The sequence below is a fragment of the Poecilia formosa genome, unplaced genomic scaffold, assembly GCF_000485575.1.
Source record: "Poecilia formosa unplaced genomic scaffold, Poecilia_formosa-5.1.2 Scaffold440, whole genome shotgun sequence".
NCBI classification, from domain to species: Eukaryota; Metazoa; Chordata; class Actinopteri; order Cyprinodontiformes; family Poeciliidae; genus Poecilia; species Poecilia formosa.
The window spans coordinates 91,077-110,513 of NW_006800379.1; the positions used below are offsets into that span (position 1 = coordinate 91,077).

Here is a 19,437-nt window from a genome sequence, read left to right on the forward strand (position 1 = left end):
CAGGAATTGATCCAGGACAGAAGATTAGCAAAAGCATTTTTCTGTCACATTTTAGCACTTCTCGCCACATGTGATGCTGGTTCTTGTAAAACGACAGAATGAAAACAGAGAATGTCGCCGAGTGGCAGCCACAAACCTTCATACTTTTTGTCGTTTTGTGTTAAACCAGCACAAAGGAAAGCAATAGCTGTGAAATAGAAGCGCGACTTTATTGAAAAGAGAGAAATAACCTAAAAAAAATCTGGTATGTGTTTGTTTCCCCCATTTTTATTGTGATTCTTGTGCAGCCGTTTCCCATCAGAAGCCGCCTAATTAGTAAAACGTTTTCTACCAGATTCGTCTTAACAAACTGCATCATAAAAGTTGTGAAACATTAAAAGCAGAGCTGGCTCATAAAACAACGTGCCATGTTTTGGAAAATTCGCACAGTGCAGAGATCCGCAGCTCTGCTGGGTGGATCTGTTGAAAGGATCGGCCATCCACACAATGAATCTGACATTTTAAGCCATTAGAAATCCCATCAGGAGTTTACCACAAGTCATGTAAGGAACAGAGCAAACATGTGGCAAAAGGTCATCTGATTGGATCAAACCAAACTTGAACTTTTAGGCCTATAGCTGCAAAATGTGTGTTGCAGAAAACTGAAAACTTATATGTTGGTGGGAGAATTGTGATTCTTTATATTCAGCAACACTGATGGGACGATAAGTGGGACTAAATACAGGACAATCCTGGAATAAAACCCTTTAAGCGGTTGCTATTGACTGGGGTGGGACACCATACATGCCGATATTAATATTAATCCAGACCTAAAGTCAATTGGAAAGGCTAGAACATGTATGAAGATGTATTTTCAGAGAGGTTTTTCATCTGGCTGACTGAGCTTTAGCTATTTTGCAAAAAATAAAAAATAAAAATAATAATAATAGGGCAAAATGTCCAGCAAAGCTGGTGGAGATGCGGACCAGAAGACTTGCATTTGGACGTGTAGTTTCCACAAAATATTGACTCAGGAGGAATGAATACAATTGCCATGCTTTTCAAATTTTTATTTGGAAAACAAAACAAAACAAATTGAAAGCAATGTGTCATTTTCATTCCACATCACAATCATAGGCTAAGTTGTGCTGATCTATCACATAAAATTTTCCAATCAGCTAAATTGAAGCCTGTGCCTGTAACATGACAACATTTGAAAAAGCTCAAAGTGCAGAAACACTTCAGTTTCATATTGTTCTAATTAAAACAATGTGCAGATTTTCTGAGAGGGAATTTCTTCTCTCATGCTGCCCGATTTTTTGATTTGACCTGTAATTAATGCAAATTAGCAGTTAAAAAAAAAACATCCCAAAACATATCTTAGCTAATATTTATTTAGAGATTAAAAATCAACACATTACTGTACACATAAGCAGAAACAAAGATATATTTAAGCAATTAACAAATTATGGTCCAGACGTTCTGATCAACACAGTATATGTACAACATACAGAATAGTAAATAACACTTATTTCAAATGTGTGCACCCACGGACAAAAATGTGTAGGTTTAGCTTAATACAATATAATGATGCTGAATACATTTACTTCAAGCAAATACATTTTGTAGAAAAAAATAATAAAAAATCTCCCCTTTAGATTCTTTTCTCAGTAGGTTTCCAAAAAGAGGATGTCCCAGATTTTTCCGAAGCTGTCTGGATAAAGTCCTCCTGCAGAGTCTCTGTCACTTCTCCATAACATCCTTCATCACTTCTCTCAGGACTCAGAAATTTGTTTCTTTCAACTCCTGCGAAGCAAGAAGGACACAGGGAAAAAAAAATCGAGAGCTGAAAAAGAAAAAAGTCCTTGCACGGAGAAGGAAACTTGACTTTCTAAAATATGTTCTCAGTAGACTTGATCTCAGAGTTTAATGAGGAGGAAAACCGAAGCTGCTGCTTGAAATTGTGACTCAGCATGAATCTGTCTCTGAAGTAATGGCTTGGAGTTAAGTTTTAAATCATCATCTGACACTCTTGGGTTGTTTTGAACTTTTTAAACTGCATTTCTAATAGTGAGCCTTTGAAGTAAATTTAACTGCTTGCGAGTTTTTTTTTTCTGTAACTCTTATGTAGTAATTTCTCTTCACATTAGCTACATTTTGCATATGTATGCATGTGTGTGTGAGTGATTTTATTGCACACAACACCATATGATCTCATGTTGCCTTTGAACGAAACACATGTAGGCTGGCTTGCATGCAAAGCTGAGTAATGATCTTTCCATTTGAATCTGCCTATTTCCTCTCATTGTTGTCGTGTGCATGCACTTATAATTATTTCAGTGCTGTTCTGGGTGTAAATCAAATTGATAGTCATGTATTTTATTTATCTATCTTTTTTTTTTTCATAATTCCTCTATCATAGCAGAAACATAAGGCCGCATGCACAACATTAACACAAGACAGAGCATGGACAAACAAAAGCGTGCAGGCGAGGATGCACAGATGTTTAAATGTGAGGAGATCAGCACAAATGCAAACACAGCCAACGTAAGGCTTTAACTAGGCTATTGGTGTGTTTGTGCTGAGCTCCGGGAGGATGTTTGCAGTCCCGGTCTGGTGGTGGAATGAAGAGTAATCTTCTAGCAAAAAGCAAAGGTTGTCTGCTAAATTGTGCACGGGGAAGCAAAAGTAATTTGACATCAAAACCATGTTAAGTGCAATTATGCACATCGATTCTGTGTGTTTAATTTGCAGTCTCGTTCGAGCCGCATGGACGTGGCGGGGTAAATGAGCAGAGCAAATGGGCCGTATTTTTATCACTGTTTATGGGGAGAAACCTAAGGCACCAACTGCTAAGGGGAACTGAGTCACATTCCCTCGCTTTAGTCTTTAGTTGGCTGGGGATTAAAGTCAGCAAACCTTCAAGTTCTAAAAAAAATAAATAAATCTGTCCCGAAAATAAAAATGGTGAATTTAGTAAATGAACTGAGACAGTAATAACACATCAACAACTTTGGAAGAATTACATAAAGTAATTTGGTGATATGATTCTTAGTATTGAAATGTTGCAATGAAACATGATGTATGGTGCATAAGACTGACATGTCACTGTCATAAACATGACATAATGCATGGCATGAACATGAAGGGGGCTTTATGAATGTTTAGAACTGTTGTCATGAAGTGTTTTTCGTCAAATAATGACACTTTTAATACAGATGTGCATTAAAAGTTGCATCAAAAGTCAATTAAAAGTATCAACTTAGCATTATTTGGTAAATAATTGCAATTTTATGCAAAGTTGCATTAAAACTTACATTAAAAGTAAATTAAAAGAGTCAACTTTGCCGAATGACACTTCATGACAGGTATTATGTCATGTTTATGACAGTGTAATGTCAGTCTTATGCACAACCCTTCAAGTAAAGTGCTACTTGAAATACTTCAGGAAATATGTATGTAAGAATGACAGTAGATAATTTATGAGAGTAAAATATTACATGTAAATTACAAAAATGCTTCCTAAAAATCGTTTCTATTTTCTTTCCTAACCCGTTTTGCCTCAGGATGGACACAACGTCGGTCGACGTGGATGCCTGCCCTTACCTCTTGTTCACATTCTTCATCACACCGACTCTTTGATTTTTCAGACTGACAGTACAGGACCGCATCGTGGATGGAGTTGAAGAGGCAGGACTTTGTCACGTTGCTGCTGAAGAATCCCCCGGCCTGGAGGCTCTCCACCACGCCGCCTAAGCACAACGAAAACCTTCAGAGATGAAACGTTGCACTAAGAAGTGAGAGAAGCTGAAAAGGCACGGAGCAACTGGAGGGATGCAGCAAAAAGAAAATCTGCAGAGTTAAGAGGAGAACAAACAACAAGAGGCTTTTTCTTGTCTTCGGTGAAATGCACTATATTTTATGAACGTACGAATATTTTTGGCAGCTCCATGGTGGGGCTAAACACTTTAAATGAGTCATTTTTTTCTTATCAAGTGCTATCAGCTCGGTGAGGGCTAATTAGTGCTGCTGATCCTTTTGAAGTAAACTGGATGGCTCCCAGCTTCCTGCACCAGCAGATTGTTTGTCCCCCAGAGATCCATGGGCTTTTTTTTTCTCTACATAGAAAATCAGGTCTAAATTTGTCAACCATTATCTAAATATAAACTAGGAGCAAATTTGCAGATATAAAAAAAAGAAAGAAACTGACACACCAGATTTCACCAAAGAAATGCTTATTTTCTCATGATACAGCAAAAAAAAGAAAAAAAAACTCCTATGTGAGCTCAAATTGGCTTTGCCCGTCTAGAATAGAGTTTAACAAAAGAGAAACCAAAATATAAACCTTACATGCTGACAAAGTTTCCTATAAAAACCACACCAATGCAACTTAAGTAAAAAAAAAAAAAAATTGTTTTTTTCACTTTCAGTTTGACCAAAATTAGTGCAGATATTTGGGTCTTGATTCTGATAACACTGGTTTGTATTCTGGTAACAGGCAGTACAAAAACCTGAAGGCCGGACTTACTTTGGCAGCAAGCTAAAATAACCTCGATGTCGATCTCTCCGTAGTCTCGCCGAATCTGAAACAGAAGCACAAATGTCTGGATCATTTATTTAATCCAGTTCACAGTAAAGTTTAAATGACAATTAAACACTGGAGGAATGGATAAAGTATACTTCACAAAGGTATAAAAAATGTTGGTTTAAAGTTAGAGAATTTATGACATGTTGGCGTGTTTCCATCTTTTTTCCCCTGGAACCTCTTAACCTCTGTGCTCCTCTAGGCTGCTTGCTCCGACGTTCGGCTGTTTATGCTAATTACGTCTTCTGGTACTGGGAGGGTTGATTCTGCTTAATCTACTGCCTGCAGGAGAGCTGCTGAGTGTGTGGGAGAGAGTCGAAAAAAAATAAAGAGCTGGGATTTTCAGCAAAAGACTGATACCACGTGAAAAAAAATCACACTGACTTTGCGCCAAAATTTATATCAAATCCCAAGATACTTCATGCAAAGGTGTAACTAACAAGCTTTATGAATATCACACGGATACAGACCTCTTTATCTGTTCTGATTGGTTTTTAATAGCGGCTACAAGGGGTGCACCGATTGCAGTTTTTTTGGCCGATCACTGATGACCGATTTTTAAAAACCCTGAACTGCCGATTGCGATTTTGGATGATGATGATTTTCTTTTTTTGTCTAAAATGTCACGAAATATAGAAAGAAAGTCGCTGAGTTGGCAACAGTGTAGACGTGACCCTGTGGGTCAGTCAACCCTCTCTCACAACACAGCAAAATACAACAGTGGTTGATTTTTGCATCTCTCGATATTAAATTAAATCGGAGCCAGTTCATCGGCCGGCCGATTTAATGTTGCACCATAGCGGTTACACTATACAACTCAATTGAAATCCCTCCAAGAAAGTGTTAGATGAACAGGTGATTCAGAAACTGAGTCTAAACAACATATTTTACAAGAAAGCATCTCACAGCAGCTTGATAAAATGAAGAGGTAGAAACTGGAATGACTAAAACATAATATTTTGTTTTAGTCATTCCAGAAAAATTCTGTCAATCAAAAATTCCTACCAGCTCCCTACAAAGGATTTTTTTTTTTTAATTTCTGTGGTCAAATTCAACCTTATTTGATTGGATTTGACCACAGGTGATGATCTTATGTGCTACTTAATTTTTTAAAAATAATCAATATTTTGCCTTTGTGCAGTCGTACGGATCCTATTTTCTTACACTTTTAATTGTCTTGACCCCGACTGTGTCCAGGAAGTTCACAGGGCTCAGGTCAAGGATAATGGCCCTTGGCAGCGAGGAGTCCGGATCGTTGTCCACGTCGATGACGGCGATGCCCTGCTGGTGCTCTGAATTTGGCTCCTCCTGCTGGATGGAAGAAGGCACGACAGGAGGTGAAAGCCCCTCCTCCCCCTAAAAAACAAACTTCAATTACCTCCCACAAAAAAAGTTAAAACTGGGGAATCTCCTGAGTAGGAAGATCTGGTATGGCAAAAAAGAAAAAAATCTTCTCTGATAAATATTTCTTTAATTTTTTTCCACTCTTTAGCTTTTGCTCACCTTTTGCTCGGCTTTATTCTTCTTGAGCTCTTTCTTCGCTTTCTTGGCCAGTTTCTTTTCATGCCTCTTTCGTTTGGCTTCCAGTTTCTTCTTTATCGACAGCATCTTAGTGATGTCCAGGCCGCTCTAAAGGAAACAGCAAAGAAAATCATCCTTGAGTTTATTTTAAAAGGTCCGTTGACAGGCGAGATCTACTGTAAGTCAACAGAACACAGGTTTATCCAACGAGCCGACTGCAACACCAGAATGAACAGACACACCAGGTTTGTTTGAATGACACGAAGAAACCTCCTTTATGCAAGGACTAAATATGCATAACACTAACTGCTTGTTTTATTTATGAAAGAAACTGAACTTCTCTCCGCGTTGATCCAGTGTGACGATTTCATCCATTTTTATTTCCAAGCGCATGTTTCCTGAAGCACAAGTTTAACCAGTTCCTCTCCGTTGCTCCTGCTGGTCCAAGCGTTCAACTCAAACGACTTTATCAACAAAACTTTGCAAAACTACCAACTACATTCGCACAGGAAATGTAGTTGTAGTTGGGAGGTGGATTTCAACACCCATCACTTGAATCAGTTCCGGCCTTAAATTAGCCTGAGGGATTATTGTAACATGCAAGGTAAAAGTGATAACGGATAAACATGAACATGAAGCTACACTTTAGAACAAGAAAGACTGGGAAAAGAATTAGAACAAAAAAATACAAAAATAAATAAGGAGAACACCTGCTGATATTTTGCATTTTGTGTCCTGCAGGAATGTGAGCGTTTTAATTATGCATGTTGTTGTGTTTATAACCAATTGCAGGAAGACAATTGGTTATATAGGGAGGCAGGCAGAATAAATGCAAATATCAAAGGTTTCACACCCAAACGAAGCCCAAACACAACAATCAGTCATATACCAGTAGGAATAGTTATCCCTTTTCTCATCAAAACTAGAGCTTGATATTAATTTGATTTTTAAAACGTAGACGCTAATTACGCTTTGTTAGCTTTCAAGTGCTCTCTGTGCAGACCATCATCTCTCGTCTTGCATTTCTCATTCATGATGAAAAAGACGAAGAAGTTGTCATCGTCAGATATTAATCACGTTAAAGCAATCACTTCTCCTCTACAGGTCATGCCCCTGAAAGCAGATTGTGAATATCACTAAATTCCTCGATTATCTCCAGTCAACTGAGTTGTCCAGAAACAAAGCCGGACCAGGATTTGTCTGGCGGTGATTCCTCACCCTGTAAACAATCCCTGCAGCCTGTGCATGACGGCTCAATGAGAGCTCATATTAGTGCCTCCGAGATAAGAAAGCAAATGAGAAATGCTTTGGCTTTGACATGCTGGCATTTTAATGAATGAGACGTTCCATTATCTCCTTCCCTGATTCAGTCTCTGCACCCCTCTCCGCTTCCGTCTGCTGGCATCTTTTGTCCACATTCCCTCGATTTGTCTTCCCATGTGCAACAAGGAGACGTGAAAGGAGGAGGAGGAGGAGGAGGAGGAGGAGGAGGAGGAAGAAGACGAGGAGGGAGAAGAAGAAGAGGGGGGAGGCAGAGGATGGGGTGTTGGAGGAAAAACTTAAAAAGAGAGGAGAAATTAGAGGGATGGCGTTTTTAACAATGTCTGTCACGGCTGTGATGTGTGAAAACGGTAACGTGCCTCATCTGTTGTTAGTGTGTCAGAAGTGATGTTTGTAAAAGAGAGGTTGATTGCACAGAAAAATGTGACAAGATGGATTGCAGCTGCGGCTGGTTCTTCTATTTTGCTTGCATGTTGCACGTGTGTGTGTGTGTGTGTGTCTGCATATGAGTCTGCTTGGTTCATTAAATCAGGGCTTAGTGTCCGTCATGGTGCACGCGTGACTCCGATACTGCTTTTGGGTGCAGACACATTAATATATCAGCATGCATGATTATGCGTGTTTTCCTTCAAGGAAAAAAAAAAAGAAAAAAAAAGAAAAAGAGAGCATATTTTGTTGTCACTTTTCAAAATATTAGGGCTTGAAGCCAAGTTTTGAATACATCAAGTCCCATTAGGAGCGGATTGTGGCTTTAATGTTGTGTTTGCCTTCGTGTTGTCACCTTTTCTCCCAGAGCTTCTTGGTACATCTCAGCATTGGCAAAGTAGAGGGTGGCAGAGGAACGGAAGATTAATATTCCTGGCACCTGCTTCGCCTAAAATTAATGAGGTAAACACAGAAAAACATTTAGTAAATGCTCCAGCTAAAGTCAGACTATAAACTAAAGCTAATATTACAGCAAATATCTAATATCTGCACAACATGTTGTACAGATACAATCTGGTTGTTGTCCCTCTAAACTTGAATCATATTGATAGTTGTAACTTGAATCTGCTGGTGAAGTTGAATATGCATGAGGTGCTAAAGTCCATTAAAAAAGTATTAGTACCCATCAGGCTTTTCACATTTTGTCAGTTTACAGTGGCTATGTAATGTATCACAGCAGCAGCAACTCGTTGCATTTAGGCATCTAAATCCAGCCTGGTGTCACAAAATAAATTGGTTGGTGAGTGTATTGTAAAATAGTGAGCAGATTAAACTAATCAGGATGGCCTATCTCTCCTTCCACGGACAAATATCGGCACGAAAATGAAACTGAAATTTAAAAAAATATATATTTTAACATGGACAAATAGAGATGTAAAATAAAATCATTAAAATATATCATTGTTTCTCAAAATATCTTAGCTGTGCCAAATAGACTCAAAAGATACAAACAGGCCAAAAGCATAGAGGTCACAGTACTGACCTTTTCCATGCATGAATGTTAGTTGTTTTTATATATATTCTCAATTTATGAACCAAATCTCAATAAATGTTTATGTCAAAAGGATTTTAGAATTTACCTTATCATAGTCTTCCACAGGCTTGTAAATGTCAGTGCTTGCCACTTGTCCCAGCAGAGAGTATTTGGGTCTGAAGAACACACAAGACAAAGAAGTGAACTGCTCTTCATGTTCATATTTTAGTGCTATATGTTGCAAATGTAAATAAAGTGCCTGGTAAATTTTAGATCTATGTTATCGTGTTGCTTAAAAGGAGGAAAAACATTCAGCGCTTCCCCAACTGCCTCCGAGCTTAGACTCTCTCAGTAGGTGTAACATTTCTAATCCTTCATATATTTAGACTTCATCATGTTGACGTAAGCAGGCGGGTCTCCTTACAGCTGTGTCCTGAAGATGACAGTGAGCATGGAGAAGGCGATGGCAGCAGCCAGTCCCAGGTCAGGGTTCAACAGCACGGTCAAGATGAAGGTGGCCACCCAGACCAGCTGGAGAAACAGAGAATTACATATGAGGACCCAAAACTAAACAATGGCTGTAAAGTATAAGGTTTTAGTAACAAAAACTATCAAGAAAATTTTAATTCCCTGATTGTGTACAGCAAATGAAGTGTTTTGGAGTATTTTGGAGTGGTCTAGTCAAAGTCCAGACTTAAATGCGACTGAGATATATTTTTTTTAAAGCTTTCGTCGTTTTAAAAAAAAATAACATTATAATTTGAAAACTTTGATGTTAATATTCTTGATAATAAAACATTTACATGTATCAACAAAATATATAAGAAATTCCTAAAGGGGATTTTTTTTTAGCATTGGTTCAGTGAACAAGCATTAAACTCCGATGTTTGGAGGATTTACATTAAACCAGCAGAAAAGCAGGAGAGATGTTTCGAGTGATAATATATTGATAATGGAGAATAGATAAAAAAGTGTAAACATTTCATCAAAATGAAAAAAAAGAAAGAAAAGAGAATCTGTCTTTGCTAATAAACATCTTCCTTGCCAACATTTTGGCACACTCACCATGTCGATTTTATTGCTTTTCCACAGAGCGGGGATGTCCAAGAACTGCTTCATCATGCCATGGAGATTAACGAAGATGATGGCAGCCAGCACTGCCTGGAAAAAAAAAAAAAAATCATCAAACAGAGCAATTTGTGTGGGTGTGCTAAACGGAGAATGATGAGATCAACACTGGAGTTAAAGGGCCACTAAAAGGCAACTTGGACATAAACTCAGACGTTAAAGTTTATTTTCAGGATTTTAAATGACTGACATGACCCAACAGAGACCTGCGCCTATTAGATGAAGTGGTGAAAAGCATTAGGGCAGGATAAAAAGCATCCCAGACCCTTAAACCTGAACAATCTGGTTGCATTTTAGAGCACAATCCTCAGCTGTGAGGTAAGTCTCTCCTGAGCCGGTCTCAGAGCGGGCCTTGTAATTCTGCACACATTATCCCGCTTGGCTTTGGGTGTGTGTTGTTCACCACTGTGTGCGTGCGTGTGTGTGTGTGTGTGTGTGTGTGCGAACACACATGTAAATACCTTGGGTAGATCTTCAAAGAGAGATCCAATCCAGAGAGTGATGAAAAGGATAACCACCGCCGATAGAGCCCCAGCAATCTGCGGCGAACAGAAAGGAAAAACAGGCACATGATGAACGGATGGATATCGAGTGAAAAAGATCAGAGGAAAAAACATTACAGAGTAACTTTAAAGAGATTAACGAGGCAGCGATTAGCAGTGCGAGCTGAAAGAGGGAGAAGAATTAGTGAAGCGTCGCTAAATGTTCATGTTTTTTGTTCAAACGGGCTGGTTGGTTAATGACGACATGGGCTTGAATCTGGTTTAAGGTGAAGTGTAGACAGCAGTCTGTACAGCATGTGTTTTAGGAATAACTTATGGAGTTCTTTAAACGTTTTCAAATCTGTCAAGGAGACAAACTATAAATACTGCATCACATTTCTGAGAATTTTTTTCTTCAAAACGTTTCAAGTTTGACTCGAGAAGCTAAGACTTTCCATCACGGTGTTGAACTTCAGGTGAATAAGGTGGTGGCATGTTGTATTGCATTCCCTGATATAAACTGGTAAAAATCAATTGAATAAATGTATCAACATATTTTTTGACCTCAATCCTGCGTGGCGGAAAGATAAACTCAGGCCCTGGTCTAACTTTCGTTGCCACAGTTTTGAGTGTTTTAGTCATTTAAATGAAACACTCACCAACATTTTGATGTATTCTGACGGCACTAAACAAATTGCAATGTGTGTTCTATGACTTTGAATTGTTGTATTTTAGTGATGTAAAGCACTCTGAACTGCCTTTTTGCTGAAACGTGCCACACAAACAAACCTGACTGATTTATTTTAGCTATTAGTCTGAATGTGGGCATGTAGCTGTTTTCTTGTAGCCATTTACAAAATTCTCATTATCACCACACATCTGCCTTCTTTTGAAAAGCATGTTTTCTTCTCTTTCCCATTTTGAATTGTGGCTGCAGGACATCGGATTCTGTCAGGAAGACGTAGACAACTTATTGAACTTTCCTAAGCACTTTGATCAACTGGAAACTCAAAAGATGATTCAGAAACATTTACTGGTGCTGCTGGTTTAGGATCTATAGAAAGTGGTATTTTTCTTTTAAAAATGTGAAGAAATTAAAAGATGCGTAATTCAGCGCTCTGTATCACAGGTGCTGACATTTATGGAGGGCAAATTACATGCAATGTGAATGAAACAAAATCTAATTTAAAGCCACATTAGTCTTTAAGAGGTGAAAAAAGGCCAGAGCTCAAAGGTCAAAGTAGAATTTCTATGGCCTGAAATGAAAGAGGGAATGAATATTATATCTGGAGCCGTCATGCGACTCTGTTTAACTAGTGCTGTCTGTAATGAACACCATTCACAGGCTCTAATAGGTAACATATTGTGTGCTGCAAACCAGACACAGACTTTTTTTTTCCGTCTGTCAGGGAAGGTATTGCTTCTTTTTATAGCAGCTGAATGTCAGATCACTTTCTAAACACGTTACAACAAGAAGTAAATATTTAAACATTTAAACATTTCACTTTTAGATCTAGAGTGTCTCCTCTCTTCAGGTGACTCATGCCTTTTTCTGTTTTTGGCAAGTTATTGATGTTAAAGTTAAATCTATCATATTCTTTTTTAAAACAAACTTGTCCATTTGACTGTTCATTAATACCTTTGTTCTTCTGTTACTCGTTGCTAGAGACAAGCACATTTTGTCTCTAGATCTTAGCTTCATTTCTGAAGGAGCCAAATCAGAACTTCAGCAGAACCTCACAACATTATGACCACCTCTCTAATAATGCTCGGTCGCCCCTCCCTCCCCGTTTGCTGCCAAAACAATCCTGACATACATGACTCCATCAGACTCCCGAAAGAGTTGTGTGTCTGGTACTGGCAGCAGATCCTTTAAGTCCTGCAAGCTGCAAGCAGAGCCCTGTATGGATCAAACCTGTCTGTTGGTCACGTTTACTCGAGACTGCTGTCTGGAAACTGCGGGTATTTTTGGATGTTGGCTGGGGAAAAGTTCCACGTTTTCACGCCACCGCCAAGACATCTCGAATCCACTGTAGTTGTCATGCCAGGCCACTGTGCGGCGCTGTGGTTTCAGAATGTCGCTGAACATGCACACGCTTTTGACCCTTAGCTTCCACTTCATTTAGAAAATAGCAAAACAGCAACTAGTCTCTAATGAACCAGTGCTAATGTAACATTTATATATTTTGTGCATGCATTCCAACCTGGGTTTTTCCTCCGGTGCTTTCCTGAACCAAACTGCGAGACATCGAGCAGCTAATGGCGAAACACTGGAAAATTCCTCCAATTGAATTACTTAAGCCAAGGGCGATTAGCTCCTAAATCAAAACAACAACAAAAACAACAACAACAAAAAAAACAAGATTTATACACTATAGTCAACAGCAAAACACATCAGACATTATTGATTAGTCCCCAATCACACTACCTGGTTGCTGTCCACTTTGTAGCCATATTTGAGTGCAAATATTCGTCCCAGGGAGATAGCGATGCCGTAACCTACAACGGCGAGGGCAAAGGCATCCCCAACCACCTGGCCAAACAGGGACATAGCAGGTAGAGCAGGTGGCTGGAGACTGCCAAACAAAGATGGCGGACAGAAGAAGAGACATTACACACTCCTCTTGTACAGAGATGCCAAGTAGTGCATGTGTTTTCCTCACCCAGAGGGAATGGTTCCCACTACATCCACTCCATATCTTTCCTCCAGGTCAACTTGCCAAGAGACAACTGTTGCTATGATTACCTAGAAAGATGATAACAGATCAATTCAATTCAATGGCTTACTTAGGGTTTTAACTCATGCAAACTTTCCTTTGTACTTACAGCAAGCAGCTCCATGGGCAGGGGGACAGGGAGCTTTTTACTCAAGAATGCATTGAGCTCCTTGGCAAGAATGAGGGCGACAATGGACACTATACTGACCACCAACGTGCCAATATTTGTCTTTGGAAGGAGATAGCAGATCTCCACCACCGTCTGAGAAGGAAAAACGAAGTACTGCCATATCATCTTAGAAGGTTAAGACCTTACACGTAGAAATAAAAGTGGTTTTTCTTACATAAATCAAGGAAATGGGTCCACTGTATCTCTTTGGGTTGAGACCAAAGGCATATTTCAGCTGAGAAACAATGACGTGTATGGCAGCTCCTGTTGTGTAGCCTCGGACGAGGGGTTCGGACAGGTAAGTTACCACGAAACCAAACTGGACCAAACCGAGCAGAATCTGCACACATGGCAAACAGAACTCTGAATGTTTGCAATCAGGAAGTTTTGCAAATGTTTTTACGTTTACGCAGATTTGCTTGCACCTGGGAGAGAAGACTTTAAGTTGAAATCCTGCTCTAAATCTTCATTGGAATTGTTTAAAAAAAAAACTGATTCAGGATCCTCTTAGGGTATTTGTGTTTTTCTATTTTCTGCCTTTGAATCAACCAAAATGTGGCAATTTGTTGATTTTCAACCCCGTTTGCTTTCCACTTGGTGAGATATTTACTAGTACAAGGCCAAAAGACATTCAAAGCACTACATTTTCCTGAAATTGCACAGCTTTCTCCTAAAGATATCATTTTTCCTAGAAAGGAATTGTTCTGCCATCTTCACCTTTTATCCACAACGAAAAAACAAGAAACATCAAGAACGTATAATTGCTCATGTATAATCTTTAAAATCCGAATAATTTTGGGCATTTCTACTTTTGCACATCAGACTTCTGAGCCCAGCTTGGATATTTTACTTGTTAAGTACAAAACTGACTCTGATTGTCAGACTGGAAATCTCTCTTAGACGATCAAGTCATGTTGTGGATAAATACTCTTTGCAGACTCAGTATTAGCACTCATTTTTTTTTAGAGTGTATGAAGTGTTTTATTTGCACTAAACTGTGTTGTTTAAAACGTGTGTCTTGCAGGAAGCATTTCGTGAGCTGACGCCGCTGGTAGATAGTCATCGTCCAGCATTCACTGATGTGTAAATGAAGCTGCAAAGTCTGCTTTACAACGCACCTGAAACAAGCCCGATATAAAAGTGACTGCAACAGCTATTCGGACCCGCTCTTGATCCCGGGAAGCGAAGTCGATGTCGCTGTTGTTGGTCACGTTGTTCCAGAACTCAAAGTCAGAATCTGGTGCCAGTCGGTCGACCACCCCTCCTATCATTACGCTCATCACTGCGTATGTTCCTGAGGAAGGACGGCACAATTAGAAAAGATTGATCTTAACGATTTAATTGCAGCTCTGGCTCCTTTTATCTGTGGCTGTTGTCCTGTTGGAAGATCAATCTCAGCCTCATTCTCTAGTGTTTTGTAGCCTCTATCAGGTTTTCTTCCAGGACTGTCCTGAATTTAGATCCATCCGTCTTCCCCATCCGCTCTGATCAGCTCAATCCGAGCCCAGCAGTGTCGTTTTCCACTAACTGGGAATGATTTAAAGCAAACTTGAGGGATTAGATTATTTAATTCTGTTCTAAAAAGAGAGAGAAAAAAGAAAGCCTCAGTCCCTTATCATTTTTAACATTTGAAGTTAGTCAAGCTTAATCGTCATCCCCCCAAAGTTGATGTAATCAAGAAACGTGTTCCCACAGACACAATTTAATATTTTATCCAACTTCAATGCCAAATATCTTGTTTTCAAATTAACATTTCAAAATTATGAATACAGAAGGCAGCTTGTTTATTTGTTCAACAATTAAAGCAAAAATGAATCTGCCAACAAGGACTAACGCATACCAATAACTTAGGTATGAATAGCTGCTTTAATAACTTTTACCAATCACTGTATTCTTCCAGTCCACCTTTGGATGCGTCAGACTTTTTAAGTCCCTGGATATTCCTTTTATCAACCTTGTTTTATTGTCGCAATAGAATGTAAAGTGGTAAATCTCCAAGACAAGATCGGTTTCAAAACAGATTTGTTTAATCACAACTTTTCCACTATTACTTTTAGTTCCAAGAGACGCAATGATTTTTTCTGGGAATTGGATCAGTTGCCAGTTATAAAAGCAACTTAATGGGTCACTGCAACAAACCTACCAATCGAGATGTGCTTCGATGTGCCAAAAATGAAGTAGATGAGGACTGGGTAGAAGGAGGAGTAAAGACCAAATACCGGAGGAACGGATGCCAGGAGTGCATAGGCCATGCCTACAGGGACACAAACACAAAGAGAAATAATAGTTTCTGCCATACAAAGACTTTTTATGGCTGTAGAAACTAGTTGAGCTCCTACCCAGTTCATCTCAATAACTTGAATGCAGCCGAGAATGAGTTAGAAGACCAGGGCTCACTACACTTTAGGAAAGACTGAGCTGAAAACTGAGTGTTTTAAGGTCAAACCAAAACAAAGTCAAAGAAAGCTTGATTTGTTTATTAAAAGACTGACTGTCTTAGTACTAATTAACTTACCACCATAAACAAATCATTCATGGCTCCGTCTCTCCCTTCTGATTCTGCAACCATCCCCACCTCCGCCCACACCCACTGGCGCTCCGTCTCACCCTGCGGGAGCTGCATGATCCCCACGCTGATTCCTGACACCAAGTCACCCAAAGCGTTTTCTCTGAACGCGTAGCGAGGCAGCCATGATGCAACAGGAAACGTCCCCAGCATGCAGTTCTTCACCTTTGGTCCAGTACAGCTGAGCATGTCGAAGTGACAGAAAGAAAAAAAACAAAAGACAAGAAATTTAGAACATAACACTGATATCAGCTCTGAAGTATATTCCAGTACCTAATTTTAAAATTAACTCCCAAGCCAACTGGAAATGTTTTTGTGTTGATTCGAGCTCATTTGGGATGTTGACTCATCATGTTTCCCTCCATTAGAAGGCGCCTTTAGTTTTAAGTAAATCACATTCAAGCCACCAAACTTGGGGAATTTGACTCAAATGTAACTTTTCACATCCTCACTTGGCAGGGTTAATGATTCCGGGAACATGTGACTTTGCAGCTGCATTTATTTTTAGCGACCCAGTGTGTGACATGATTTCCACAACCACGTGTGTTTATTTCTGCTTTCTGTATTTGCTACTGCAGAAAGCAGTTCTCTGAGTGTTAGAGTCGAAAAAGTACTTTTATGAAGTGAACAAATGAGTTCATGAATGAGAAAAAAAATCAGTTTTAGGTATTTCACAATTTATTTAAGCATTTGCAGCTCGCAAAATAAAACTAATTCCTGTGACCGTGAAATAATTACCTTTAGCATCTCCATATGTGTTTTGTAAAATAAAATACAGATTGTTATTAGTGAGAATAAGATGTACACATTCTACATAAATAATATATAATAATTTGTTTCCAGTTTTATTTAATTATTGACCGAAATGAGTTATGAATTTATTAAAACCCTGACCTACAGTCAGATGAGGCTGAAGTAACTAAAGACGTGGAGGATGCACCACTTGATATGTCTGATAGGTTAAAAAAAAAAAAGTAATTTATTAAGAATTTGAAAAAATGCCAGCTTTTTAACACTTTGTATTTTTCCACTCAATTTGTCACATATTTATTTCAAAGTCCTTCTGAGTGTCACGATCCGTGTGTCTGTGTCTATGTCTTAGTCCCTGTCTAAGTGCGCTTATCCAGTAGAACTGCGTAGTCCTGGATAGTGTAAGCTCCCATTTTCAGTCCTGTTTAAATTCATCATCATCTTCACCACTACCAACCACTACCAATTGGTGGTTGGTAGTGGTGAAGATGATGCAGAGACCCAGGTTATGGTGAAGATGATGATGAATTTAATAATAATGATGCTCGTAACAGTCCAATACAGGCAGCACGGCGGAGAGATTAGCACACAGCTAAACACCGGTAGCAACTGATAAACAGGACTGAAAATGGGAGCTTACACTATCCAGGACTACGCAGTTCTACTGGATAAGCGGACTTAGACAGGGACTAAGACATAGACACAGACACTGACACACGGATCGTGACACTGAGTGGACATGTGCTTTTTGACATGGAAGGGAAATAAATAATGGCCTGGATTTACCTGGCTGAGTCTTTTATTTTGTCGAGCAGAGATGGCTTGGTGAGGCTCTTCTCTCCCATCTCATCCAGATCGCCTTCGTCCAGGACATTCCTGTTGACCTTGTAGGTCACTCGTCTTCTTCCCTCCATGGCTCCAATGAGCTGCCAGCAAATTCTCAGTTAGTATTGGAAAACATTAGAGCCACATCGGTGGCCCCGTACGTATTGAGGCATATGCTACTGTGTTAATGCTGTCAAGTAGTCAAAGCTTCTCATCTTTTTTGTTTTTAAAGTACATTCGAAAGGCTTTTCTGTGACTGATTGACTTTTTATGACTGAGTTATTGCTTCTGACTGATTCACTGTTTTGAATTTGAAGTTATGTAACTTGGTGAAAAATGTTCTGCTGAAGCTGATCAGAACGGCTGATAAAGACAGTAAAAAAAGTTTATCTGAGTGGTTTGCAGCAAAATATGAGAAAAATATTTTTGAGACGCCAGCATGTGATTGGGTAATTTAAAATGTAGTTTTATATTTCAAACTTGTGATAAAAAAAAACAACAACTAATAATTACCTTGGTGTATTTCAGTAAAAAAACCAAAAATAAATAAAATAAAATAAAATTCCAATCTTCAGCTCCCAAACTTAGACACGAATCCTGGATTCCTTTGAAACTCTGATGAGAACCATGCAGGTTTGATGCTACATAATATAAATGCTTCTGTCTGATGTTCAGATATTCTGTTCAGAAGCTCCAAATCCAAAAATAATCAGGACTTTAATAAAATGCTTTTAAATGTCTATTTTCCCCCAGTGAGGCTTCCTCATAAGTCATACGTTTGCACTTCTCTCTTTGTGGTGAATAAATCCAGCCTGAGCACAGAGACGGTTCCTGGAGGACAAACTCCAGAGTTTTCCATCAGCTCCAAGCGCCTCAGAGCTAAATGTCCTCGAGGGTGTCACTTGCACAACTGTGGACTAGCTGCTCCTCTGTTGTGGCTTAAGTGCCTCAGATACTGATACGACACCAGACTTGGTTAAGGAGAGTCGGAGCAAAGTTCTTTGAATGCAAAGAACAAATGGAAACAGAGGAGGCAGAGGTAACTGTTGTCCATGCACGTTGTGTGTGTCGTGTATGCGTGTGTGTGTGTGTGCCAGGTTTTTATATCCTTATGGGAACCTATTTGTGTCTACAATGTGAGGTTATGGGGGCCATTGGTCCTTGTGGGGACATTTTCTTGGTCCCCATGAGGGAAATTGTTGTTTGTGGGATATGGTTAAGTATGTGATGGGTAGGGTTAGGGTTAGGGTTAGGATTATGGTAAGGGTTAGGCTGTAGAAATTAATGGAAGTCAATGTGAAGTCCCCACAAGTGATGAAAACACGACTGTGTGTGTGTGTGTGTAAGCGTGCGTGTGTTTTATTACTGACTAAATGAGTCAGCACACTGCGTTTTTACCACTGCAATCCCAGTTTTCAAAATTTCAATAACTCACATGATGCAAAGACTATGTTTTAAAAAATTCTGTAAAAGTAAACCAAGTGGATGTGAGTTTAAGGACATGCGGATCTGCAGAATTTATGAAGCACTCTTTAAACTGTGCAAAAGCTCTTACATGTGTTTTATCTGTTCATTATTATTTATGATAAGATTAGCGTGTAATTTCCCTCTTGTCAATGGTGTCCTTGCTCATTTGGTTTCACAATTGTGCCAAAGGAATGTGGAAAAGTCTTTTAAATAACTGACACCGCTTGCCTAAACAGGGTTTAGACTTATTAACTTCCACGACAGAAGGATTAACATCACTAATTTCTACTTACAAACTGAATATGCAGAGAGCTGAGAGGCACACTTACAATTAAATCAAAACGACTGCCATTCGGAACAATGTTCACTGTGAAATCTTTTATCGGCCACACATGTTTCAAAGGTCAGGTTGCATTTTCCTCAACTAAAAGCAGCTTTCCAGGGATTTTTATTCAAAGTTTCCACATCACTTTCATGAAGAGTTTCACCACTGCCCCGATGCTGCCGT

General features: G+C 39.2%; 1 protein-coding gene across 2 annotated transcripts; it reads right to left on the reverse strand.

Annotated features, from left to right (window-relative positions):
- Window positions 1-1,034: 1,034 nt before the first annotated feature.
- LOC103155652 (solute carrier family 26 member 6) lies at window positions 1,035-18,409 on the reverse strand. 2 transcript variants are annotated; one of them, XM_007577405.2, is made up of 20 exons: window positions 17,976-18,409; window positions 17,424-17,563; window positions 15,929-16,068; window positions 15,465-15,575; window positions 14,440-14,615; window positions 13,497-13,661; window positions 13,262-13,414; window positions 13,099-13,181; window positions 12,864-13,011; window positions 12,640-12,753; window positions 10,415-10,492; window positions 9,891-9,986; window positions 9,250-9,356; window positions 8,932-9,001; window positions 8,148-8,240; window positions 6,068-6,193; window positions 5,729-5,875; window positions 4,508-4,562; window positions 3,586-3,731; window positions 1,035-1,785 (listed from the first exon to the last, which is right to left on the reverse strand). In XM_007577405.2, the coding sequence occupies exons 2-20, from the start codon at window positions 17,549-17,551 to the stop codon at window positions 1,762-1,764; spliced, it is 2,160 nt and encodes a 719-aa protein (XP_007577467.1). In that variant the 5' UTR covers window positions 17,552-17,563; window positions 17,976-18,409; the 3' UTR covers window positions 1,035-1,761. The 2 variants fall into 2 exon arrangements, with proteins under 2 accessions (XP_007577467.1, XP_016519223.1); XM_016663737.1 differs by lacking the exon at window positions 17,976-18,409 and having other exon boundaries at window positions 5,729-5,882; window positions 6,075-6,193; window positions 17,424-17,551.
- Between the last annotated feature and the right edge of the window lie 1,028 nt (window positions 18,410-19,437).

What these genes read in the sequence shown, in the direction of transcription:
- LOC103155652 (XM_007577405.2), bottom strand. Translation starts at nt 17,551, where the DNA reads ATGGAGGGAAGAAGACGAGTGACCTACAAGGTCAACAGGAATGTCCTG. An exon ending in TGCCCATGGAGCTGCTTGCT is followed by an intron (nt 13,182 to 13,261) that starts GTAAGTACAAAG and finishes TCATCTTTCTAG; the next exon opens with GTAATCATAGCAACAGTTGT. An exon ending in AGAATAAAGCCGAGCAAAAG is followed by an intron (nt 5,876 to 6,067) that starts GTGAGCAAAAGC and finishes TCTTCCATCCAG; the next exon opens with CAGGAGGAGCCAAATTCAGA.